The sequence below is a fragment of the Mauremys reevesii genome, linkage group 9 (genome assembly GCF_016161935.1).
Source record: "Mauremys reevesii isolate NIE-2019 linkage group 9, ASM1616193v1, whole genome shotgun sequence".
Classification (NCBI taxonomy): Eukaryota; Metazoa; Chordata; order Testudines; family Geoemydidae; genus Mauremys; species Mauremys reevesii.
The window spans coordinates 56,236,282-56,262,199 of NC_052631.1; the positions used below are offsets into that span (position 1 = coordinate 56,236,282).

The 25,918-nt window shown below is 48.5% G+C and overlaps 1 protein-coding gene across 21 annotated transcripts in view; it reads left to right on the plus strand.

Moving 5' to 3' along the window:
• The window catches only part of KIF1A (kinesin family member 1A), a 184,794-nt gene extending 161,661 nt beyond the window's left edge, over positions 1 to 23,133 (plus strand). For all 21 annotated transcript variants that reach the window (XM_039488160.1, XM_039488167.1, XM_039488169.1 and 18 more), the window contains 11 exons: positions 5,089 to 5,203; positions 6,772 to 6,905; positions 8,758 to 8,819; positions 9,327 to 9,472; positions 16,139 to 16,351; positions 16,814 to 16,891; positions 18,332 to 18,456; positions 18,835 to 18,981; positions 19,371 to 19,563; positions 20,190 to 20,308; positions 21,857 to 23,133. In XM_039488160.1, the coding sequence (XP_039344094.1) occupies positions 5,089 to 5,203; positions 6,772 to 6,905; positions 8,758 to 8,819; positions 9,327 to 9,472; positions 16,139 to 16,351; positions 16,814 to 16,891; positions 18,332 to 18,456; positions 18,835 to 18,981; positions 19,371 to 19,563; positions 20,190 to 20,308; positions 21,857 to 21,899 (1,375 nt within the window). In that variant the 3' untranslated portion in view covers positions 21,900 to 23,133. The remainder of the gene's footprint in view (positions 1 to 5,088; positions 5,204 to 6,771; positions 6,906 to 8,757; positions 8,820 to 9,326; positions 9,473 to 16,138; positions 16,352 to 16,813; positions 16,892 to 18,331; positions 18,457 to 18,834; positions 18,982 to 19,370; positions 19,564 to 20,189; positions 20,309 to 21,856) is intronic.
• Positions 23,134 to 25,918: the final 2,785 nt, after the last annotated feature.

Genomic DNA, 25,918 nt, shown 5'->3' on the forward strand with positions numbered 1-25,918 from the left:
CTCAGGAGAGCTCCTTCCTGCTTAGATAGAAAAGCTTCCTTTGCTTTCTTTCTTTTTCTGAATGCTGCCCCAGTGGCTCTCAACACTCAGTTGAAGGGGACAAATAAGCAGGCTGGTGGTAGTAGGGCCTGAATGAGGGAAGAGATCAGCGTCTTAAGGGCCTAACTGGCTCCTACTACTTTAGTTGACTGCCTGTTCTCCTCAAATGGGTTCAGGGAAGCAGCAGGAAACAGGAAGCTCCCTGAGAAGCTGGTGTTAATCAATCCAGGCTCCTGGGGGGTACATAAGCTAGAGAGGTACATAAGAGGTTCTTCCTCCTCTCTGTCCCTGAAGCTCCTGCTGCTTTCTGTTATTGCCTCTCACCTTTTCTCCTGCCTGCCTGTTATGTCTCTTGTGCCCTCCTTCCTCCAGCACAGCACTCCACCATCTCTGTGCATCCAGAGCAGAGAGAATACATACGCACCAGCAGCAGACACTATTTTCTACACTCTGGGTCCTAGTGGTGCCCCCCCCAGTCTGGCACCTGAGGCAGTTGCCTCAGTTCACCTCATGGTAAGGCCAGCCCTGCTCAGGCCCTAACCAGTGGGATCATACCAGAGCAGGCACATCAGAATGTCTTTCCAGTATGGGGGTGAGGTGTGGGGGGTGGGGAAAGAAGGGACATGGTTTGTGCTTTACAACATTTGACTGGTTGATTCGGTTTCTTTAGGGAAGCGCATTGCAAAATATTACTTTTAAAAACAATTTGCACTAGAGTCCCTTTTTCTCTTTGTTGGAACTAACAGTTTGCTCAGTCTACTGCAAGTTATCCTTAACTTCGTTCTGCGATATGAAAAAGCTGTTGGCTTCAGGATTGAAAGGATGCATGCATGAATGAGCAATGACAGAACTTCCACGGTGCATTGGGCTAATTCACTAGTCTGGGGACCTGTAGCAATGTGACGACTCACTGGTGTGGCACCTCCTGCTGGTCATGTCAGGATTTAGCTCTCGTTCAGCTTGGAGCACCCTCTGTTGGCTGGTGTGTCGCCTGCCTCTGGCCCCCTAGACTCCGGTGCCCCTTATCCTGCCCCAGCAGTAACCCACAGTCTGGGTCTCCCCTCCCAGCGGAACCCCCAACCCTCTATCCCCACCTTGCCTTGGTGGCTACTGCCAGTCATCATCTAGCCCCCGCTCACTGGGGCAGACTGTAGTCTGTAAAAGGCCACTCATCATTGGCAAGTGGGGGTCAGACCAGCTGTCTCTGCCTAACCCCAGGCTGCTCCTCCTAGCCCCCGTACCTGCATAGGCCTCTATCAAGGCCTGCAGCCTGGGGAGTTGCCAGGCTGGAGCTCCCCAGCTCCTCCTCCCTTTCCCCAGAACTGCTATATCTCAAGTACCCTTCTCTTTCAAGCAGCCAGGTCCTTCTCCCTCCTGGCTCATAGCCCTTTTATCAGGGTCAGCTGAGGTCTGATTGGGGTGTGGCCCAGCTGTGGCTGCTTCCCCAGTCAGCCTAGATTTTAGCTCGCAGCCCCAGCCCTCTCTCCAGGCTGGTTGTAACCTTTTCCAGACCAGGGAGCAGGTGACTACCCTGCCAAAGGACCAGAGTGCAAATTTTGGATCAACTAACAAGTGAAAAGGGGGTGTGGTGGCCTCATCCACCACATTTTGATATATTGCAAAACCACCCGACTACTCGGTGCAGTTTGTTGGGATTGGGAGACCCAACTCAAGAGAGGCCCTGGACTGGAACAGCAAGGGGATTGTAGCTCAGGATCAAAGTGCATTGGCAGAAACTCTGAATTTGAACGACTGGAAACTGGGTACCCTTCCCCTCTCCAGAGGGAATAGGGCTGAAGTTGATTTTTGGTCTAACGGGTGGGAAGGAGCTCTCAAAACAAATGGTTGCCTTGGGGCATCCAGATGAAAGAGCATTCACAGCAGCAGGTATATATGCTGAGGGTCCATTTGTTTCTCACAAGATCTGCACTGCTCATTCCTCACCCTTACATTTAAAAGGTGCATATTTAGTCCCAAGTTCTCAACCACACAGCATGCTGTGTCTGTGGCTCTTTGAGATGGCGCATCTTTGACATTAATCACATCAGTTGCCCACTAGCGTGATAGAAATGATGAACTCCTAATGGCATCTTTCTTGGAAGGGAGCTGAAAGACTGTTGTGCTATTAGTGAAAATGCATGGTAAAATCTTTCCCATCTCTGATCGCATGAGGGGCAATGGAACCTAGTTTCAGCAGGGTCTGTAGTCCATGCCCCAAGGAGCACGGACAACGGGTTCCTCTTTTGTTACAAAAGAGGGTGTTCTCTGCAGGCAAGGGCAGAGATCCATTGATACAGCAGGGCAGGAAAGCCCATTAATTGAATGAACAGAATCTAAATTCCCCTATTGTGGGCAGGGTGGGTGTCCTTTGCATATCCAGGGTTCTGTGAAACTGTCTGGCCCAGGGTTCCTCCTATTAGGCCTGGTCCACACTAAAAAGGGGGTTCGAATTAGGGTACGCAAATTCAGCTACGGGAATAGCGTAGCTGAATTCGAAGTACCCTAATTCGAACTACTCACCCGTCCAGACGCGGCGGGGTCGAACTCCACGGCTCCCCCGTTGACTCCACCACCACCGTTTGCAGTGGTGGAGTACCGGAGTCGACCGCGGCGCTTCCGGAGTTCGAACTATCGCGTCTAGATCAGACGCGATAGTTTGAACTCCGTGAAGTCGAACTCACCGCGTCGACCCGCGCGGTGAGTATGGACCTGCCCTTACGTTACCACCATGGGGATGGAGAGAGAATGTGATCTTTGTTTCCTTCCTGGTTCCCCACCAGCAGCAAACTCACAACTAGCTCTGACTGCCACCTCTCCACACTCACCCACACCTCCTGGAGCTGTGGAGTTAGCTTGTTACCAGACCCCATATGAACAATGCTTTCTGACATTTAAATTTCTTTGTGTGTGCGTATGTTTGTGTTTGTGTCTTGGGTTGCCTTCCACTTATAGCATTTCACTGGGAAATTACACTAGGTATTTCTCTCTCACTTTTCTCACGTGTACTTGCTCGGTCTGTTCCCTTCTGCTTTTTCTCTTTCTCCTCGGACTTGTTCCTCTGCTTTTTGCTCCTTTCCTTATCTTATAACCTTCCCTTTGGAGTTACCTGTCCTCCGGTGACTTGTTTCTAACAGTGGTGATGGTCTTTCTCATTTAGTTTCAGTGTTTGCGACATGTTCCAGAACAATTATCTCATGTTATTTACAATGTGGTGCTTAAAATGAGATAATAACAGTGTATCAACAAACACGGTCAAATGTGCTTTGACAAGAGCCTTTCCCTGCTCCCCAAAGTGGGATCGAATCCAACACATCGTTTTCTAAGAACAGTCCTGGGATCTTGTAAAAGAGATGTTTGACTGTGTTGACACTGAGTGTTGGTGAGCAGTGATGATGGATTGTCTGTGTGGAAATGATTTTGAATCATATCTTCTCGAGTATGCTCAAACGGAAATATGGGGGAGTCCTGAGTAGATGTCATCTTTGATTGGCTTCTGAGTGTGGCTTTCAAAAATAGTCTTCAGTATGCTGGAAGGTAAACCCTAAACACTAGAGCTGAGAGCCAGATGGGCTTAACAAATAGACTGTCAGCATAGTGGGCTGTTCTAATGACCCAGGACAGGTCCGGGATTTTGGGACCTCAGCTTAATTTGTTTCAGCCAGAAAATATTGACCCTAAAAATGATAGGGCAAAAAGTGTGAGGCTGTGATGTCCTTCATGGGAGTCCTGTCTTTAGAAGAGGTGTTTCCAGGAAGTGCAGCAGAGCACAGTTGCTACCAGTTCTGATTACCTGTGGGCAGGATTGATATCTTTTATGGTACCAGCTTGTCTCTCCCAAAACTGCATTAATTTGGCAGGCAAACTTCTCAAAAGCCTAGCTCTGTATTCCAGTATATGCACATATTTACTTCTTGAGATCAGTGCAGCTAATTTCACAGGAGAAAGGGACAATCAGTGGATATGTTGGTGGCCAGAGTGGAGGTGTTTAGAAAGAGTGAGCCTGGGCCCTGATTCAGAAATCCATCTCTATTCAGCAAAGCATGGAAACATATGCTTAATGTTAGGCACATGCTTACATCCCCTTGACTTCAAAGCCACCTAAGCAGTACTTTAGTTAAGCCCATGTTTAAATGCTTTGGGGCCATGGATATTAAATTCCTCTGTCAGCCCAGCCCTCCTTAATTTAGCACAGACATTAAATGACGGGGAGCAAGGGGACAATGAACATGGAGCTCCATTGACTTCACTGGAGTTGAACTCGCTTAGGCCAATGCTGAATTGGCTCAGAGCCTGTGGCTGTGTGCCAGAGATGAACAGTAAAGGAATTAACTGCCAAGCTTTGATGGACACTTTGAGCTCACAGCTTAATCTTGGAGGGAAGTGGTGGGATTTGGTGTCAGGTAAAAGGTAAAAAAAAAAAAATCACAGAGAGCATAAAGTGCCTGAGAGAGATGACAGCAATAACTCTACTAAGCATCCTCACTCTTTTCCGTTCTGACCATGCTCACAGAAAGTAATTCTTCCTTCACGTGGAAGGAAGCCTGTTTGTTATCCACATTTAACTGCACAGATGTGGTCCTGGAGTGCTGCACATTTCTTTTGGCTAGAGACAGTACCTGGTGCTGATACAGCTATTTCCTTTTCTCCATCTCCTCCTCTAGCTTTCTTTCTGTCCTTCTCTTGCTTTCCCTTCACCTCTTTCTCGCACTTCTCCCATTTCCATAGTATTGCCAGTAGGCTGCATCCCACTGCTTTCAAATCTTCTCTGTCCATGTTTAATCCACACAGAAGATTCTTCCTCAAATTTGCAATGCAAACCCCTCAAATGAAGCTTCCTCACTGAAATGTTACAATATCTTTCAGAGCTGGGGGAGGGGAGGGGGGGTTCCCCTCAGCCTGCCCCTTCTGAGAGTTGACTTGAACCTGAGAACTCCAGAATGGCTGCCCATCTGTCACAAATGTGGTGTTGTGTGTGCATGTTACATGTTTCTGCAGCTCTAACTTAAGGTGTAGTTGTGTTTTTACCAGGCCTCTGCTGTTTCCTTCCAGAACGTTTTACCAGTTTGAAGCAGCGTGGGACAGCTCCATGCATAACTCCCTGCTGTTGAACCGAGTCACGCCTTACAGAGAGAAAATCTTCATTACCCTGTCTGCTTACATTGAGGCAAGAACCTTCCCGTGTTCCTTAACCTGCCCATCAGCACACAGAGTAGGCAATATGGTCTGTAAGAGCAAGGTTCTTCCACCTCCTCTCTACTCCAGTCCCTTGCATGAGCTACTCCAGTTCTTCCAAGTAACTCAAGATGTTTGTGCAATGTACACTATCCCTCACGTGCAGACAGTTCTTACACTGCCAGACAACCCAGAGCTGCAGGGTCTAAGTCCCCACTCCAGCATGCCAGTTTTACAGTAGGGTAGCTCCACTGAAATCAGTGCAGTGCAGAATTAGAACCATTGGGTGGGAACATTGCTACACCTCTGGCAGTAACAGGGCGTAAGGGGTGCTCATTGCCAAAGCCCATACAGGCTGCTACTCCACACCCTGTGCAGGTGGGCAGGGAGTGAGTGCACCACTTGCCAGCCTGCACACCAGAACCAATGCTTGGGAGAAAGTTAGAATCTAAGTCATGCCCTGCTTGTAGAGCAGCACAGCTACACACAAGCCCTTCCTCAGGCTGCATTGTCAGGTGACAGTCCAGCACATGGTGTTTCTCTGCACGCTGTGTCCATCTCTTTGAGCTTGTGTTCTCCTCCAGATGGTCAGCAGTTCCCTGCAGTGTCACGGATGATTGTTTTCCAGTGCCAGAGTGCTGTCATCGGGGTAGGGCTGTTGGGCTGGGCCCGGTCTTCAGTCAGCAGAAGTGGTCCTGTGCGGAGCAGAGTGCCTCCTGCAAGATCAATGAGAGTCAAGGGTGCTCAGCACCTGGTGGGATGGGGCCCAGTGCTAACAGACAAAATAAACAGTGCAGCTTGGAGGTAGGTGGAAAGTTTAGCTCCGGGCAGCATCTGGAAGGAGAAACGCTGAAAACTAGACAGCTGGTGTTAGGAACACAAAGAAGAAGGTCACTGCATGTAACAGAGAAGAAAGGGCTGGTTATAATCAGCAGCAGGGGTAAGGCAGGGGGCTACTTAACATTCATTGAGCATGTTCCTGAAAAGGCACTGCCATTTTAAAGTGCCCTTGCTTGGTTTAGGCCTAGTTTTTCTCAAGGCTATTAACTCTGTGAGGACAGGCATTTTCTCTAAGGTTGGCCCTCCCCAACCAAAAGCTTTTTATCAGAGTGGTGGGGAAATCTTCTTGCAGAAACCCAGGACCAAGGGAGCAGAATGGCTTGGCGCAGTGGAGAATCAAGCCCACACCCCTCTGCTGAATATTCTTTATACAGTAGGCAGTTTGGCCTTTGCGAAGTCCCAAGTGTAAAGCAGGAAAGAAGTAATCCCCCAGTTGATAGCCACTTTCCCTGGGCATGCTTGAGTCATTCTAGAATGGCCGGCCTCATAGTTTGAGGCATGTATATTAGGAGATGACATATGATAAAGCCAGGGAATCGCCATTGTCTAGTCACAGTGTGCTCGTCTCTCTGAATATGGACCACTCAGACACAGTGGTCTTTACTAACATTACAGACGCTGTCATCCCTCACTCAAACTGATGGGGAGGAGTTGATGTTAGCCTCATTACGAGCCGTCTCCATAATTCTCCCTTCATCCTCTTTCTCCACCCTACTGCAGATGGAGAACTGCACCCAGCCAGCTGTGATCACCAAAGATTTCTGCATGGTCTTCTACTCCAGAGATGCCAAACTTCCAGCATCTCGCTCCATCCGCAATCTCTTTGGCAGCGGGAGCCTGCGAGCCTCGGAGAGGTAGAGGAATCTTCTTTCCTTTTCAAAAGGAGAAAGGAAGACACTGAAGAATAATTAGCAATGGTTATTAACAGTGACAATGTCTTAGCTGTCCATAGTGCTGGTCACCCCAAACCTTCCTAAGGTACTTAGGCCCAAGTCCTCAAAGGTACTTAGGTACCTAGCAGCTTTTAAATATCCCACTAGGCTTCTATCTGCATCAAATACTTTTGCAAATCTGTCCCTTACCACTCTATTAAGTGAATAAACTAGTTCCACACACTGCAGGTTCCTGATCAGAGGATCCTGATTTATTGATGTAATTGATTCCAGAGGAGCTCTGTGTTTGTCATGCAGAGGGCGGGATAACCAGAGCTGGCCAGGAAATGATTATTTTCTCCTGCAAAAAAAGGTTGATGGAAAAGATTTGTTCATTGTTGTTGAAAGTTTTCAGGTTTTTATCAAGAAAGTGTTTTGGTTTAAAACTATTACCAAATACCAAACAAAAGTTTGTTTGGTTTTTTTTGACAAAAACCTGAACTTTATTAACTAAAACAGAATTTCTTTTTGCAAAAATGTCTTGAGGGCGTGATTCAGGGCTGGAAAAATTTATTTTGTTTGCTGGTGTATATTGATTAGGGTTGAAAGAGCAGTCTGTTCTATCATACTATTGCATTGTGGAATGAAACTCTGCTGGGCCACCCAGAGCATGGGGTGAGGGCTTTGTTATGTTTGTAAGAAACTAAATGGCATAGACTGTTCTGAGGGGTTGGATTGGTAACATAGCCTTGAACAAGCTGCGTCAAGTGCAGTCCTCTAACAAGGGTATCGCAGGAAATATATTCTGTCTGGCACAGCTAGAAATCATGCACCTGGTTCCCCACAGCCTCACACCTTGTGTAGACAGTGAAATCTGTGCACAGTGGGTGAGTGTGAAATGCTTCCGTTCTGATCTGGATGGGGCAAATGATTGTACTCACTGCATAGGGGAAAATGATTATACAAAGTGCAAAGTCATGAAGAATCAGGCCCTGTGTTTCCTGGTGATTGTGCAGTGCTGCGTGTTCACGTGCATTGTTCTCTGCCAGAAGGGACATGAGAACAGGGACTAATGCTGAGGTTCTGGGATGGTCTATAATTATCTTTCTCTCCTTTCCTTCCTCCCTTGTCCGGAAACAGAGAAATCAGTGCATTATAACAGCCCCAGGATCCAGATACTGTGTTCCATGGGAGGATGCTGGCTAACCTGGTTATCTAGTAGTGGCACAGTGTGCTGGGGCTGTAGGATTGCTGTTCTCAAGCTGGCAAGGAAGAGGAAATACCTCATGATCTCCACCTAGCCACTCAGCCAGCACAGAGGCAGCACTGATGGGCTCTGAAGGGACCAGTGTCCAGTCCTTTTCAGCTAGACTAGTCCATCCGGCATTGACCTGAGAGTGGGAGAGTAAAGGAGATCAGCTGGAAGGCAGGCATAGGGCTCCCAGGGATTTTCCCTGGGAGAAAAGAAGAATCGCTTGAGGGTGTTTAATGCACTACTAACCCTTTGTCGCAATGTGCTAGAGAGCAAGAAGTGGACTCGGTCCCAGGACTGCAGGCCCCACCACATGAGTATGAACATTCAGGAGAATTTGAAGGACATTGCCAGAGCAAGAGCTTGTTCAACGCTCTTCTAATGAATTATGTACCACATTGTTATCGCTGGCTAGTCGCTTTGTAATGAGAACTAGGGCACACCCACCATTGTCACAGCTGGGACCTGAGCCCCATTTCCCTAGATGCCACCTCTCAGCCACTGCCTCCCTCAGAAGAGGGGCTGTGTGAGGAGCATCTGCCCTCAGCAGTGTGTAACCTGTTGCCTTCCGTTTGCTTGCAGTAACCGTGTGACTGGGGTGTATGAGCTCAGCCTTTGCCGTGTGGCTGATGCCGGCAGTCCAGGTGGGAAGTTCTTCTCTACCTCTGGGTTGCTTTAGGGTTATTTTCCCCATGGGGACTCCATTGCTGGAACTTAAAGGGGACCAAAACCTCTGGGATTCATTTTGGGGTTGGATTGTTTTGGCTGCTTATTTTTAAAAAGGACTTAAACTTTGGGGGCTAAATCCATCCCTGGTGTAATGCCATTGGCTTAAGGGGATTAATATGTGTGGCCCTTTCTGTCTTCATTAGATGACAGGTTGTGAAGGTCAGCACCTGCAGCAACCCAGCATATCCAGTCCCATAGTGGGTGTGGGGGAGACGGAGAATGGCTAGTCTATGCATGTTGTTATCTCCCCAAAATCTGACACACACACACATACACACACTACCATGCTGCAGTGCAGGTATATGGAGCATGTCTGCAATTAGATGTGCATCACCTTAGGCCATTCTCCATCTTGCCAGCCGCAGCCTCCAATCTAAAGGCATGAACAATGATCTCTAAAGTGGAGAGCTTCTCTCCTTCAGGTATGCAGAGACGACGCAGGCGTGTGCTGGACACCTCTGTTGCATACGTGCGGGGTGAGGAGAACCTGGCTGGGTGGAGACCTCGAAGTGATAGCCTCATCCTGGATCATCAGTGGGAACTGGAGAAACTCAGCCTCCTACAAGAGGTAAGACTGCACCCTAGAAACCTATTGCCAGGAACTTCAGTCAACCAATGGACCTTGACTTGTAATGGCCAAATGCAAGGTCAAACATCCTGTTTAACTGGCAGCTTCTCCTACCCATGTCCACTAAGGCGTGTCTGATGCTTTGCCTTTGAGATACACTAGAAGTGGATACAACATGCAACTGTTGGTGCTACTTTCCTGCCATTTGACTCCATCCCCATGGCTTCTCTTGCAGAGATCAAGCACTGTTTTGTGGCAGTTTGGACCTATGAAGCTTTAGCAGGGAGGGCTGTGCAGAGGTCTCTTATGTTCTTCTTCGAGTGCTTGCTTCATTAATCCAAGTGGGATGGATTGTACCCTCAGCAAATTCGCAGATCAGACTAAGCTGGGAGGAGAGGTAGATATGCTGGAGGGTAGGGTTAGGATCCAGAGTGACCTAGACAAATTGGAGGATTGGGCCAAAAGAAATTTGATGAGGTTCAACAAGGACAAGTGCAGAGTCCTGCACTTAAGACGGAAGACTCCCATGCACTGCTACAGACTGGGGACTAACTGGCTAAGTGGCAGTTCTGCAGAAAAGGACCTGGGGGTTACAGTGGACAAGAAACTGGATATGAGTCAACAATGTGCCCTTGTTGCCAAGAAGGCTAATGGCATACTGGGATACATTAGTAGGAGCGTTGCCAGCAGATGAAAGGAAGTGATTATTCCCCTCTATTGGGCACCTGTGAGGCCACATCTGGAGTATTGCATCCAGTTTTGGGGCCCCCATTACAGAAAGGATTTGGACAAATTGGAGAGAGTCCAGCAGAGGGCAATGAAAATGATTAGGGTGCTGAGATACATGACTTACAAGGAGAGACTGAGGGAATTGGGCTTATTTAGTTTGCAGAAGAGAAGAGTGAGAGGGGATTTGATAGCAGCCTTTAACTACCTGAAGGGGGTTTCCCACAGAGGATGGAGCTAGGCTGTTCTCAGTGGTAGCAGATGACAGAACAAGAAGCAATTGTCTCAAGTTGCAGTGGGGGAGGTCTAGGTTGGATATTAGGAAAAACTATTTCACTAGTTGGGTGGAATGGGTTACCTAGTGTCAAAGTTAAACTCAGGACTCACAGTTTGTCAGACCACTCTGTTTTATTAGCACAGCGCTCTGCTAATAACACCCAGATAATGTGAGCACCATGCAAGACACAAACTATTTTATTTATATAGATAAAGGGTGAGAACTTAACAAGATAACAAAGGAAGCAGAATCAGATAAGTTTACCTGGGCTAGGCATGCATATCTTATTTCCTTACTAACTATTACCCATCTTCTGTTAATGTTTCGCCATTAGCACCATTGTTTATGCCTAATGTTTCTTTTCCTGGCATCTGTATTTCAACATTTCTTATTTCTGCTTAAAGGTACATACAACATTTCTTTAATCCATTCTTATTTTTACAATATAATTCATTCTACTTTCACACTAGGGAGGTGGTGTCGTCTCCATCCTTAGAGGTTTTTAAGGCCCGGCTTGACAAAACCCTGGCTGGGATAATTTAGTTGGTGTTGGTCCTGCTTTGAGCAGGGGGTTGGACTAGATGACCTTCTGAGGTCTCTTCCAACCCTAATCTTCTATGGTTCATGTCGATTCCAGGCTAGGTGTGTGCGCACCCACGTACACGACTGCCAGAGATTTTTTCCTTAGTGGTATCTGTAGGGTTGGCTCTGGCGCCCCCTGGAGCCCTGTGCTCATGCGCTGGTATATGAGGCACCACTGGCATTGTGCCATCTCAGTCCCTTCTTACCGCCCATGATGGTTGCTGGAACGACTTTCTCCCTTTGTGATTCGCAAAGTGCTCTTAGTGATTTACCTTTCATAGTTTTTGTATATAGTTTTGTATAATTACCTTAAGTAGAGTTAGTTAAGTTAGAATAGTCATTAGTCCCCTTAGGCATGCCCCAGTCCCCATGTGCCATTTGCCACAAGCCTCATGCCGTTCAGTGACCCCCACACAAGCTGTCTGAAGTGTCTGGAGGAATCGCATGTTAAAGAGAAGTGCAAAATTTGTAAGGGTTCTACAGCATGCACTCAAAAAGAGAGCCTTGCATGGTGTCAAGCATCAGAGGGGTAGCCATGTTAGTTTGTGGCCACAAAAACAATGAGGATTCCAGTGGCACCTTAAAGACTAACAGATTTATTTGGGCATAAGCTTTTGATGCATCTGAAGAAGTGGGTTTTTTACCCACAAAAGCTTATGCCCAAATAAATCTGCTAGTCTTTAAGGTGCCACCGGGCTCCTTGTTATTCAAAAAGACAGAGATTCGTCTCCAAGCCCTTCTGATGGAGGCAGCACTTAGACCAGCCTTGGAACCCCCCTGCTCCGACTCAGCGCCTAGTACCTCAGCCTTGGTTCGGAGCGCCCCACTGGCACTGGCTTCAGCTCGGCACTGCTCACCATTGCCGTTGCCATAGAAGCACCACAGGAAGCAGCGCGCTGAACATGGGCGCTCCCTGGTCTCGAAGAAGGACGGGAAAGGCGGCAGGCAAAGGACCCATGTTGGCCCATCTGCCTTTGTCAGGACTGAAAGGTGCAGCCTCTCTGCCCAGGGCTCCGAGCCCAGTACAGGAACTGCCTCTGACTCCAGGCAGCAGCAGGGGTCCCATATGCCTTATGGTGCCCTCAGTGCCGCAGGTCTTTCAAGTGGCCAGGGACCTCATGGCCCTACTGGTGCCGCATACACCACGGAACTTCCCTCCACTGGTGGAGCCAGTGAAGACCTCCCCATCCCAAAGGAAAGCCTTCCATGGGGTTGCCCCAGTGTTGCTTGGTCATCACCATTCACAACAGTCCTGACACCAACGCACAACTCCAAGTCTCTGGTCTCCAGCACCGCATCTGTGGTCTCTGACCCCATGTGCCTGGTTCCCAGCCCCACATTCCTGATCCCGAGCTCTGAGACACAGATCACCAACCTCACAGCGTCAGTCCCAATCTCCCGGGTACTGGCTGCCCTCCTCCCAGCACTGATCACCGTCATCGCACCGCCGCTCACTGATGCCCTGTTCCTGAACTCCGATGCCTTGGTTTCCTTCTCCACGTGTCTCACCACCAACTTGACACCAGTCTCCGATGCGGCACCAATCTTTGTATCCCTGCCTCCGGTCACCTTCCCCTCAGTACCGCTCAGCCCTGCACCATAGCCAGCAGTGAGAGGCACCGTTAGTGCCACCGTGGTCCCCAAGAGAGAACTCCTCCTCAGAATCAGAAGGGGATTTTGTTCCATTTGGCCCATGACTGCGGTACCGGCCCTGCAGCGAGTGTCTGGCTGCAAGGTCAATGGCCACTACATTGGCCAAACTGGAACCCATGAGGGCTCCCTATGATGCCAGGACTGTACTCCCGGCTGTTATCCACAGCCTAACTGGGAGAGCAGACTGCAGCGCCTCCTGTCTGATACAGGAAGTGCATGGTGGTGGTGGCCACTTACCTGAAGCACTGAGGCATTCAGATCTACCCATACCTCAGTGACTGGTTTGTCAGAGGCGGGTCACAGGACCAGGTGCAGTGTGGCCTTTCTTTCATACAAGCCACATGTCAGGATCTAGGCCTGCTTATCAACAAACAAAAATTGACTCAGACTCCCGTTCTAAGAATAGAGTTTATAGGAGCAGTATTTAACTCCACCCATGCCAGAGCCTACCTGCCGGAGTCCCAATTTTGAGTTATGTTGGATCTCATCGAGCAGGTCAGAGCCCACCCGCTCATGACTACCCAGGTATGCCTCAAGCTGCTAGGTCACATGGCAGTCTATACCTACGTGGCTTGATGCGCAGCTACGGCTCAGATCTCTACAGACATGGCTGGTGTCGGTCTTCTCTCCCAACAGACACAATTTGGACTTAGTGGTCAAATGTCCTGTCATCTCTGTCTTGGTGGATGGAACCGCAAGCTGTTTTGGATGGGGTCCCCTTCGTAGTTCCACTCCCATCGGTAATGTTGGTCTCCAACAAATCAGATCCGGGATGGCCAAGGCCTCTGGTCTCAGGAGGATTGTTCCCGCCACATAAATGTCAGGGAACTCAAGGTGATACACCTGGCTTACCGGGTATTCCTCCCCTATCTAAGGACCAGAGTGGTACAGATCTTAATGAACAATACAGCTGTAATGTTTTACATCAACACGCAAGACAGAGCCCACTCATCGGCCTGTGTCAAGAGACTCTTCACCTGTGGGACTTCTGTGAGCATCATGCCATTCATCTCGAGGCTTTGCACCATAGGCGTCAACTTCCCCTCTGCCTGGTGGGTGCTTAACCCCCACCCCACCCCACCTCTTCCCGCCCCTGCACTGCCATCGCCCCACCCCCATTCCACCCCCTTCCCCCAAGTCCCTGCCCCTGCCCTGCCTCTTCTCCACCCCCTCCCCTGAGCACGCCATGTCCGCGCTCCTCCCCCTCTCTCCCTCCCTCCCTCCTGGAAAGTCCTAATTTCTGCCAAACAGCTGTTAGGCAGCTGTGGGGCAGGAAGCACTGGGAGGAAGAGGGAGGAGTGGGGAGCTTGGCTGCTGGTGGGTGCGGTGCACCCACTAATTTTTCCCCGTGGGTGCTCCAGCCCCAGAGCTCCCATGGAGTCAATGCCTATGCTTTGACCCTCCTGAGCACCTGAAATGCATGGGCGGATCTCCTCAGCAGGTCCTTCTTCTCTCTCCACAAGTGGTCACTCCACCCAGAGATCATCAGCATGATCTTCCGAAAGTGGGGGACTCCCCAGGTGGACCAATTCGCGTTCAGTCATAATAGGAAGTGTCAGTAGTTGTGCTTGTTTCGCGGGCTAGCCAGAGGCTCCCTGTCCAACGCTTTCCTGCTCATTTGGATAGGAACACTGCTCTACGCCTTCCCGCCGATACCCCTGGTTCACAAGGTCCTACTGAAGGTCAAGAGGAACAAAGCAAAAGGCATCCTGGTAGCTCCAGTGTGGCCTCGCCAGCACTTTTGGACCTCTTGGTGGCAACCCTGCTAGAGCTCCCGCTTCGACTGGACTTGCTCTCACAGAACTGAGGCCATCTGCTCCATCTGAACCTAGCATCACTGCATCTGACGGCATGGCTTCTGCATGGCTGAATGCAGAGGAAGAGGCCTGCTTGGACCAAGTCCAGCATATCCTGTTGGGTAGGAGGAAGCCCTCCATCAAGGCAACTTATCTGGCCAAGTGGAAGTGCTTCACCTATTGGGCCACGGGCTCAGGTCTCTCTCCCTCCTGGTCATCACTACAATTCACCTTGGACTACCTGCTCCATCTCAAGCACCAAGGCTCCTTGTCAGCCATATCAGCCTTTCACCTTCCGGTCCAGGGCAGATCAGTCTTTGTTTATGACATTACAATTAGGTTCCTGAAAGGTCTGGAGAGGCTATACCTGCAGGTTCATGATCCAGTTCCTCCTTGGGACCTAAACCTGGTGCCAGCGAGGCTCATGGGCCCGCCTTTCGAGCCTCTGGCTTCGTGTTCTCTGCTGCTCATCTCATGGAAGGTCTCCTTCCTGGTGGCTATCACTTTGGCTCTCAGGGCCTCCAAGATTAGAGCGTTGACATCTGAACCCCCTTATACAATGTTCTACAAGGAAAAGGTCAAGCTGCATCCCCACCCAGCCTTCTTACCTAAGGTGGTGTCACAGTTCCACAATAATCAGGACATCTTTCTACTGGTTTTCTTTCTGAAGCCTCACAAGATGAACAAGGAGTGTCAGTTAAACTCTTTGGATGTTAGGCAGGCCTTAGCCTTCTATATCAAGAGGACCAAACTCTTCACTGAGTCAACACAGCTCTTCATCACAGTGGCGGGCAGGATGAAAGGTCTGCCCATGTCCACTCAGAGAATCTTCTTGTGGATAATCGCGTGCATCAGATTCTGCTATGGGGGGGGGGGGTCGCCTCCAGCCATTGTGACTGCCCATTCCACCAGAGTGCAAGTTTCGTCAGCGGGCCTTCCTTGCGCAGGTACTGATCCAGGATATCTGTAGAGCCACCATCTGGTCTTCACTGCATACTTTTGTGTCCCACTACACCATCATGGCCTGGGATGATGCCAGCTTCAGCAGAGCAGTGTTGCAAGCAGCACAAGCATGAATGCCGAGCCCACCTCCGGGGATATTGTTTGTGAGTCACCTAACATGGAATCAACATGAGCAAGCACACGAAGAAGTAAAAATGGTCACCTACCTTTTGTAACTGTTATTCTTTGAGATGTGTTGCTCATGTCCATTCCATGACTTGCCCTCCTACCCCACTGTTAGAGTCAATGGCACGAAAGAACTGAGAAGGCGCCAGAGTCGGCCCTACGGATACCACTAAGAAAAATCTTTGGAAGCCGTGCACGTAAGTGTGCACAGTCCTAGCATGGAACGGACAGGAGTAACACGTCTCAAAGAACAACAGTTACGAAAGCTAGGTAACTGAGTTTTTTTGGTAGGCCACTAGTAGGTATTTTATTGAGTTTATGATAGTTGTGGTATAACGTCCTCTTAAAGTGTTCCCATAGTAGCCCATGTAGGATCTTTGACATTCGTTCTCTCCAAGGTACTCATCACCGTGTGTTTGAACAAGGCAATGCAGTGGGAAGGGAATAATGCAAGTGAAGTTAAGTGCCAGACACTTGAACTGGAAAGTTAATGTCTTTGTCCAGGTTGAGAAGACGAGACATTACCTGCTCCTACGTGAGAAACTGGAGACGACCCAACGATCAGGCCTGGAGTCCCTGTCCCCATGTTCCAGTGAGGATTCCGACTCCCATAGCACTTCCTGTGTCTCCTCTCCACTCTCAGCAGATGGTGCCTCAGAGGGCAGGAACTCGCCCTTGGAGACCCCCAGCGAGAGGCAGAAAGAGCTTGCCGTCAAGGTATTGTATTGCAGCAAGCCAGCCTCTCTAGAAGGCTAGACGCTGGGGAGCAAATGAGCAGCAGCATCCTACATAGGCTGCAGTGAAGCATGGGAGGCCACAGAGAAGGGAGTGGCCCTCATCAAGGTGCAAGGAGGTGACAGCATGGAGGAGGGTTTCAGCAGGGGCAGTGATTAGGGGAGGAGGCAGTGGGCAGGAGATGTGGAAGGAGAATTCATGGAAGGTCTGAGGCAAGCAGGGGAATCCATTAGATGGATTTGGTGCTCACAGCTGTTCCTCCTGATCAGCAGAATGTTGCCTTTGAAATATTTATCCTGAGGAAGCTGAGACAGAGCCGCGCATTTCAGGACTGGCAGAGAAGGGCAGATGGGGAGAGTCACTGGCAGGACTGGAAGATGTTTACGTGTTCATGGGGAGAGGTCTTGCTTGCCAACTGGATGTTGCCTTTTGTTTCCCCTGCAGTGCTTGCGTCTTCTCACACATACATTTAACAGGGAGTACAGTCACAGCCATGTCTGCATCAGCGCCAGCGAGAGTAAGGTAGGACCAGCTTCCCAGCACCATTAGCACTCCCTGCCTCTGACAATGATGTGATAAGCAGTATGGAAGTGCAGGTTCTGCTCAGACAGTGACACCTGCTGATATTAAGCTCCTGGCCTGGCCTGCATCAGGAATCTTAGCACAGTGGCTCTCAATTTTTTTTACTGGTGACCCCTTCACATAGCAAGCCTCTGAGTCCGACCTCCCCTTATAAATTAAAAACACTTTTTAATATATTTAACACCATTATAAATACTAGAGGCAAAGCGGGGTTTGGGGTGGAGATTGACAGCTCGTGACCCCCCCCCATGTAATAGCCTCATGACTCCCTGAGGGGTCCCGACCCCCAGTTTGAGAACCCCTGTCTTAGAAGGAGATTCCCACTGGTATGTGAACAAGGCCTCAGGGTGCCATTTCACTCCACTTTAAGCATGCTTTGTGTGCTAACGTTGATGGCATGCCACAGTCATCACTACTAGAGAGGTGCATGGTGCTGCATTCCACAAGATTACCACCTCCACGTCTCTCTCTGCTTTGGCTGAGCAGAGAAGGATGGGAGGAGAAGTTGCCTCTCCTAATATCTGTCTCCTGGCCTGACTGCAGTTCCTCCCTTATGGGACTGAGAAGGAGCGGGATCAGTCTTGTGAATCTAGCGGCTTCCAGAAACCCACCCCCCAGCTACCAGCCTAGAAACACCGGTGCTCTGGGACCTCAGGACTAGGGCCAGCTCCAGAAGGAGGCCAGTGTCAGCACTGTGACAAAGCTTCCCACTTTGGCTCCCACTTACTTCTCCAGAGCAGAGCACAGGAGGGCAGGGGCCAGTGAGTCTGACCCTTCCAGTCCCTGATGTCTTTTCCATTGGGAGCACCCAGGAGTGGAAGGGAAAGGAAGACGGAGGGAGATGTAGGCAAGGTATGGGAAAGAGCAGATGACCTACCCTGAAGATCACCTATGTGGGGAGAAGGAAGGTCTGGTGACCTGCCCCGTCCATGGAGTCTGCCTCTGCTAGCGGGGCTGTACAACTTTCCCTAGCTGGTAAACTTGGGGGTGGGGAGGTGGGGAATCAAGGGCATTAGTATATCAAATATCTTCTCTAACCAAAGGGCAAGAGCTATAAAATATAGCACCCTCAACTGTGTCATATCGGCCTAGCTCCCTTTTCCTCTAGGGATCACACTGACTTTGAGAAGCTGTCCCTCATCTGTTCACTGTGACCGTTAAAAGACCCCAGTAACCATGCAAATATGGAATAGGAATTGTCTCTGCAGCACGGGAGAGCTCTCGTTACCCAGCTAGAGCCAAATTCATACTACGAATAAGCAGGTGAAACTCCATTGTCTTCAGTTCACCAGACCGAACTTTGGCCTTTGCCCTTCAGGCCCATGTCCTATAGCTCAGATTAGATTGTGACTCCAGGAAATGATTCCTTTCCTCCTGCAGCTGTCAGAAATGTCTGTGACCCTGCTGAGAGACTCCTCTATGCCAGCTCTTGGTGTCACCACCCTGACTCCCTCTTCCACCTGTCCATCACTGCTAGAAGGACGGTATAACGCCACTGAGGTCAGGTAAGAGAGATGCAGCCAGACCACTGAGGGCCGAGAAATGCAAACTGAGGCCCAAACAAACATGGACAGGGTCAGCCTGATCGCTAGTCCAGACACCAACCCACCATGAGATTGGCCTGACCATCAGTCTCTGTGCAAAAGAGGAACAGTGCCAACATCACGGGAGGTTTGAATGCCAGAAGTGACGAGCATGGACAGTGATTTGGAGGGGGGGATGTCCACAGGGATATAGCTATACCTGGGTCTAGCCACTGCTATCAGTAGGTCACTTTCATGCGCACCAATTTAGCCAGTTTTCAGAAGAAAATCAGAGATGGCTATTGGCAAAAGTCACTGTGAAGGCATCACTGTGATTAAATACCTTTCTTCCCTTTCCAGAACCTCCCATCTCTCTTCCAGGGCAGAAAGCCCTGAGCCAGAACCTGTAGTGGAGGGAGAACAGAAGAAGTCTCCTACACATGGGCCTGAAGATGAGAAAGAGACCCAGCGCTTACTGGTCCCCGATATTCAGGAGATCCGAGTGAGGTATGAGCTGTTGGTTTATTTGAAGCAGGAGGTGTCAGTGTGCTCTGAATGCCCTCATGGCTGGAGCTCTCCCTGCTGGAGTGGGCAGGTGTTCCTGTCTGAGTACAGCCACATACAGCTCCCTTCTCAAATGGCTGGAAGCCTCGCTGGGGACACAGGAAGATGGAAGGTGTTCATAGTAGCTGCTGCCAAGTGACAAGAAGGTCACAGGGCAGGAGGTTCAAGGCTGGCAGTCTGCATCGGGAGAGGGGGCGGGATTTGCAGGAAGGAGGTGAGGGACAATCTGCAAAACAGCAAGAGTAGGGACAAGTCCTTGGGGTTTTAACCCTTTCGCTGGGTGGTTTTCTGCAGTCACTAAGCATAAGGCTGCCCTGTCTTGCCCTTTGCAGTCCCATTGTCTCAAAGAAAGGCTACCTGCACTTCCTCGAGCCTCACACCAATGGCTGGGTGAAGCGTTATGTGGTGGTGAGGCGCCCCTATGTCTACATCTACAACACGGACAAGGATTCTGTGGAGAGAGCCATCCTCAACCTCTCCTCCGCTCAGGTGGAGTACAGTGAGGACCAGCAGGCCATGCTCAAGGTAATTGCTGGAGGTCGTGACACGGGCAAAACAGGGGAAGCACAGCTTGTGTCCAAGGCTGTGCTGCAAGTGCAAGGGGGAGAACCAGAACGGCAGCACATGTCTGAAACCATGTTAAAAGTAAAAGGGAGGGGCTACAGTGATGGCTTTGGGCCGAGGATGGGGAAAAACCATAGGGATCAGAAACTGGTACGTGAAAGGAACAGCGACGTTCACAACATGGTGGTGAAGGGAGAAGAGAGTCTAGGAGCACAGTGGTGTGCTAATACTCCCCACAGAGCCAGCTTTAGGGAGATCCTGTGCTGCTCGATGGCTCACACCTAGTTTCCATGTCGGCACAGGGTGCCAAAGGATGAAATTGCACCTTTAAAAATGAGAAATGTTCTCATGGTGTCAGAATCCACTCTCCCCTCTGCAGAGAAGCCACAACAGAGCTCTGATCTGTGACTGTTCTGAAAAGCAGAGAAATTTCACATTCAAGGAAACGTAGCCTACTGTGATAGTGTCTTCTCTGGCATCGTCTGGGTCCTGTTCTATGTCCCTTCACGCTCCAAGTTGTGCTGCATGTTGCTCAGTGTCATCTCAGGTAGCCCTGTGGACTCATTCATGGCATTGTTCTGTTTCAGACCCCCAACACGTTTGCAGTATGCACCGAGCATCGTGGAATCCTGCTGCAGGCAAGCAGCGACAAGGATATGCACGACTGGCTGTATGCATTTAACCCTCTGCTAGCTGGATCCATAAGGTACCTGGGGACATTTTAAACCATTCCATAAGGAGACAGAATGGTAACCTGTTAGTAACACTCTAGGCTGCTATAGCAGAAGCTTGGTTTTGATCCTCCAGCTTGGTTTCTTGCTCCCCAAATCTGCTCTGTGATGCCTTTTCCTACCCAGTTATCAAGCATCTTCCATGTATTTTTGAAGGTGGAGCTGCAGGGAGCAAGGCCTGCTGTCTGGTGGTTGTAACATTATTGCAAGGGGTTGGCAGCATCAAATGAGCAAAATAGGGCAATTTCCAGACACTCTTTCCCCTCCATCCACTTCAGCTCAGTAGCCTTGTGAGAAGGGCTCTTGGTTTAATTTTTTTCTATCAAAGAGATGGTGCTACTTTTGGTCCCTTCCATTTGTATTTCAAATTGGATGTTGAAATCTTCTTCCTTACTCTCAGCACCATTGCTTATAAAATTCAAATGCTGCCTTTATATAGCCCAATCTGCTTCACGGACTCTATGCAGATGCAGACACTGCATCTTAAGGGGTTAAAATTACGGGCGGGCAACATGGTGGTGCTCTATTCTATCTCCACTGACAATACAAAATTTTGCTCCATATCCCAGAACAGCTGGGTTTCTCCACAACTCTGAACCTTAATTATGATGGTTTAGTCCAGCTGGATTGGGGTACACCATGGGGTAGGCTGTACAAGCACTTCTCTGGTGGCCTCATTGTTTTGTGCAGCATTTAGGACTTCATTTTAACTGTGATTCCAACTGTGCCACCTTAATGTTACAAGGACACTGTCGTCCCCCCCCCCCCCCCACACACACACACACACTGAAATAAACACAGAATTTCAGGGATAGATCCTCAGCTGGTGTAACTAGGCATCAGTCTATTGAAGTCAATGGAGTGACACTATTTATAAGAACATAAGAACAGCCATACTGGGTCAGACCAAAGGTCCATCTAGCCCAGTATTCTGTCTTCCGACAGTTGCCAATGCCAGGTGCCCCAGAGGGAATGAACAGAACAGTTAATCATCAAGTGATCCATCCCCTGTCGCTCATTCCCAGCTTCTGGCAAACAGAGGCTAGGGACACTTCAGAGCATGGTTTTGCAACCCTGCCCATCCTGGCTAATAGCCATTGATTCGCCTATCCTCCATGAACATATCTAGTTCTTTTTTGAACCCAGTTTTACATCAGTTGAGGATCTGATCCCTAATCCCTAGAACAAATCATCATCATTTCAGTAGTAGAATTAAAAGAAGATAAATAAATAAACAGAAATTCCCTGTAGTCATTGTATAAAGAAACATACCTACCCACCCTCTCTTTGATTAATGCTGATGCTGACCCCTGTCAGGTACAAATGGATTAGATGGGCTGTGGATGGGTCTGGTCTTGTCTGGTCTGTGCCGATGTTAATTCACCCCATAGTTTCTGTCTGTCTGGCACCTTTCTACCTCCATGACAGGGTCTCTCACAAGGAGAGTGTCTGCCTCCATTTCTTTCTCTCCGCATTCCTTTTCTAGTCCTTTGACTCCTTTTGTCTCCTGGTTTCCAAAACAGATCCAAGCTGTCCAGAAGGAGAACAGCCCAGATGAGAATCTAACCTAAAACCATTCTCCACCTCATCTGCCTGCCAGCAGGATCAAGATTGCTGGTTCTATACAAGAGTCCTTATCTTAACGTCAAATCTTTCATGCCATCCACCACCCTAGCTGCCTGCTCCACAAATGGATCCATCTTGCTTTACCTTCACTGGGAAAATTTCTGTTGTATCTACAAAAGCCTGGTACAGCCTGGTCATGATTTCTTGTGCGTATGTGATCTTCTGCCCATCTCCTCATTGAGTGACCTTGGTGTCACATGACCTGTAACTCTCAAAAGCAGGAGCTGTGTTTTTTATTTTAAAGCAAGGCTTCAATTTAAGGAGGCAGGAGCGTTTGAAAGATCAGAGATTACTAGTCATGAGGAATTGCTTCCATGTGAAGAGAAAGTGATAGGTTTAAGTACTGATACTTCTTAACTTATTGATGTTTTAAAAGAAGATAGATTAAGTTATGGTAGTTTGAGATTATATTTATAAAGTATTTATTTCTATTTACTTCACTGAAATCTGTACATTGAGTTTATCCCGATTTGTTGCTCATGTCTGCATACATAAAGCCTCCCCAAGGGAAGGCAGGGCCTTGGACGGTGGGCCAGTGGGGAGGGGGTTGTCAGGCCGTTTTGTGATGCCATCTTTGTCTTCTTTCTCTATCCCAGCACTGGGAGGTCTGGATGGATTCAGGAGGTCATGCTCCCACCTCTGTGCAAACACATACACACTGACTTCAGAACTCTCACTCTCCTGCCCCTACCCTATCTCTTTAGCCTTGTCTCCAGAGCTCAAACCACTTTTCCTCCAGTGGTGATTGGATAGTACACTGTGCCCTCCCAAACGAGGCAATCCACACATAGCACAGCAAAGACATGCACACGGACAAGTCACCGCACTTATCGAAGCACTTTGTGTGTGTGTGCGTGTGTGTGTATCCCATCCCCTCCATTCCCCCAAGTGCTTGAAACCCAGCAATGTAGGGTTCAGTGACTGGACAGGTAGAATGCAATGACGACAAGTTCTGGTTGGTTCTACCCTCTATTCTGTCTGTTTTCAGGGCCCAACTTCAAATGGGGTGAAAGGGATGGAAAGGGGATCTGAAGTTCTGGAAGGGCAGATGGTTCTGCCAGTTCACTTTTGGGGTGGGGTGCTGTTTGAATGCTCCAAATGAGTACAATGCAGCCTGTCTCTCAATATCCTCAGTCACCTAGTACAGGGGTTGGCAACCTTTCAGAAGTGCTGTGCCGAGTCTTCATTTATTCACTCTAATTTAAGGTTTTGCGTGCCAGTCATACATTTTAACGTTTTTAGAAGGTCTCTTTCTATAAGTCTATAATATACAACTAAACTATTGTTGTTTGTAAAGTAAATAAGGTTTTTAAAATGTTTAAGAAGCTTCATTTAAAATTAAATTAAAATGCAGAGCCCCCCGAAGCGGTGGCCAGGACCCAGGCAGTGTGAGTCCCACTGAAAATCAGCTTGCGTGCCGCCTTTGGCACGCATGCCATAGGTTGCGTACCCCTGTTCTAGTAAGTATGCAGTCCATCTATACTGTACTGTACTAATCTCTAGCTGGGAAACCTCCAAAAGGATTAATCAGTGTCACAGGGACTCACTGTAGATGGAGCTCAAGAATCCTCTCTGATCAAACCCACCCAGCTGGGAAGTGGGGAGAGGTCAGGAGGGATTGCATCCTGCCAGCAAGTGTAATACGGAGAGAGATGACAGACCTGACGTGTGCATTACTGCAGACCTGCGTTGTGCTTAACTAGCAATAGCTTGTTCTGGGCTATCAGGTGGCTACTGGCTACTACACCCAAATGCTGGTTCATTAGTGAATCTTGGGGAGGTGCCCATATAGTTACGTCTGTGCAGATGATCAGAGTTAATAAAGGGTTGTTACTGGTGGGGGTTAAAGCTAGATCTTAAAATTATACTGGAGTCTAAATTCAGAACAGTTGTCTTGAACCAGATGGCTAAGTTTCACTGTCCTTTTCTGAAAGGGCTTTTACTTCCCTTCTCTTTCTTATGGGAAGAATCTGTTTGCAGCACCTGAATGGGTAGCAGAGAGAATGGCATGAAGATGGGCAAGGATGAGAGAAATTGAGACTTTTTACTTTTATATATGATGACATTTTCTTATTCCCCTCTCCCATTTAAAACATTAATTTCATCCTCCTTCTCCTTGCCCCACCTCTCTATTGGGCTTAGACTGTCTACATAGAACAGCTAAGTTGGTGGGGGAAGCGTACCAAAGCAGAGATATGGCATCATTAATAATCCCTCTTCCCATGGGAAGGACCTGGTCAACTGGTGCTGACCTTGCTATAAGCTTTTTAAAGTAACTTCAGCAGCAAATATCTTCATTAATTTTTAATTACCCAGATTGTTTAATTAAGATTTCCAGTTGGTTGTATGCACCCAACTCCAGGCAGAAACATGGGGAGCTCCCCCTCCCTCCATACATCTCCCAGGACCATCACTGGTCCATGCTTCATCGTCACACTTCACGCTGACTTTAATTTGCACAGCACGGCTGTGCCTTGGTTCTCTTTGGCACTTTTCCATCCTCTCTGTTGTGCTTGTTGAGTATTGTATATGTGGCTCCAGTGGAGATGGTCTATGCACTGTATTTCTTCTTTCGCTTTTTCTTGTTTTGGGAAGGCTAGGGCATGGGATAAGGGGACATGTGGGGAGCCCAACAAAGCCTCCATGCAACGTCAGCGGGCTGGTAGATATGTCACACACACACAAAAGTTCCCAGCTATTGCCCGTGACGATGCTGCAGTGTGAAGAAAGATTTCATTCCCCAGCCTCTGCCTCCTGTCTGCACAGAGACAGTGCATTTGTATTGAGCCACTATTTAGCTCAGCTCTCATGCTGCATGACCAGTGCTTTTTTTTCCCCTCTGGACCCCAATTTGCTTTTGACCAGCTCCACGGCATCACTCCCAGTCCCAGGGAATTTCATTCTATCTCTCTGACCTGGATGGCACTGTGGGTTCCTGCAGGTGCCAGTGCTTGTTCCTTTCAGCGGGCTTTTCTTCTTTGTGCCAGTCCTACATGGGTAGATGGGTTAGACAGCAACTTGCTGACCCAGGTGAAGGTCTCTTGTTTTTACAGCTATTCCTTATGGCCTTAGAATTATTTTTTTAAATCCAGGACTAAATTTTCATAATTAGATTAATTGCCTAATGCCTGGGATAAGCGCTTTATACATACAAATAAATCTTATGTGTTGTTATATACACAGAGAGAGATGCTTTGCCCTCAATGAGAATCTGCAAGAGAGAAACTCCAAACTATGTCCCCAGTTCAGAAAAGCACGTAAGCACATGCTTATGTCCATCCCTATCCAGCAAAGCAATTAAGCATGTGCTTAAATCATACTGAATGGAATGAAGCACATATTTAATGTTTAGTACATGCCGCAGTTTTTTGCTGACTGCTGAATCAAAACTTAGAACAGTTAGAGCGCTCCTCCCCTTGTGTATATATCCATATTAATCAGTCTTAAATTCTAGGGTTTTTTAATTCTTAATTCTTTGTTCTATCTCTCAGCTTTGCTTGACTGTATAGGGGAGCTTTCATAGAAAGGACTAGGGCTCATTCTAACTGCTAAACCTCAACTCAAAGAACTGATTGTCAGCTGGTGAAAATACATTTCAGTAATCTCTGCTCTGGCAGCAAATAGATCCTTCCACTGAGGCCCTGATGATGGCCAATGGAAAGTCTCCCATCAGCTTCAGTGCATTTTGAATCAGGCCCTTGGTAAAGACCACTTAGCTTGAGTATTTATTTTAACATAATTCATAGTCAAAGACTTGTTGTTTAAATGCAGTTTCTAAGAAAATTCCTGAATGGCTAGTACAGTTCTATCAAGAGCTAGTGTAAACCAAAGTCTTCTGGAGCCAATCTTAGGAAGCATATGAAATTTTAAGCCCCTTCATTTGGCAAAACAGGCTTATTAAATTTCCATTCTCATCCCAACTGAACTCTGGATTTTAAGGGTAAATCAAGACATTCTTG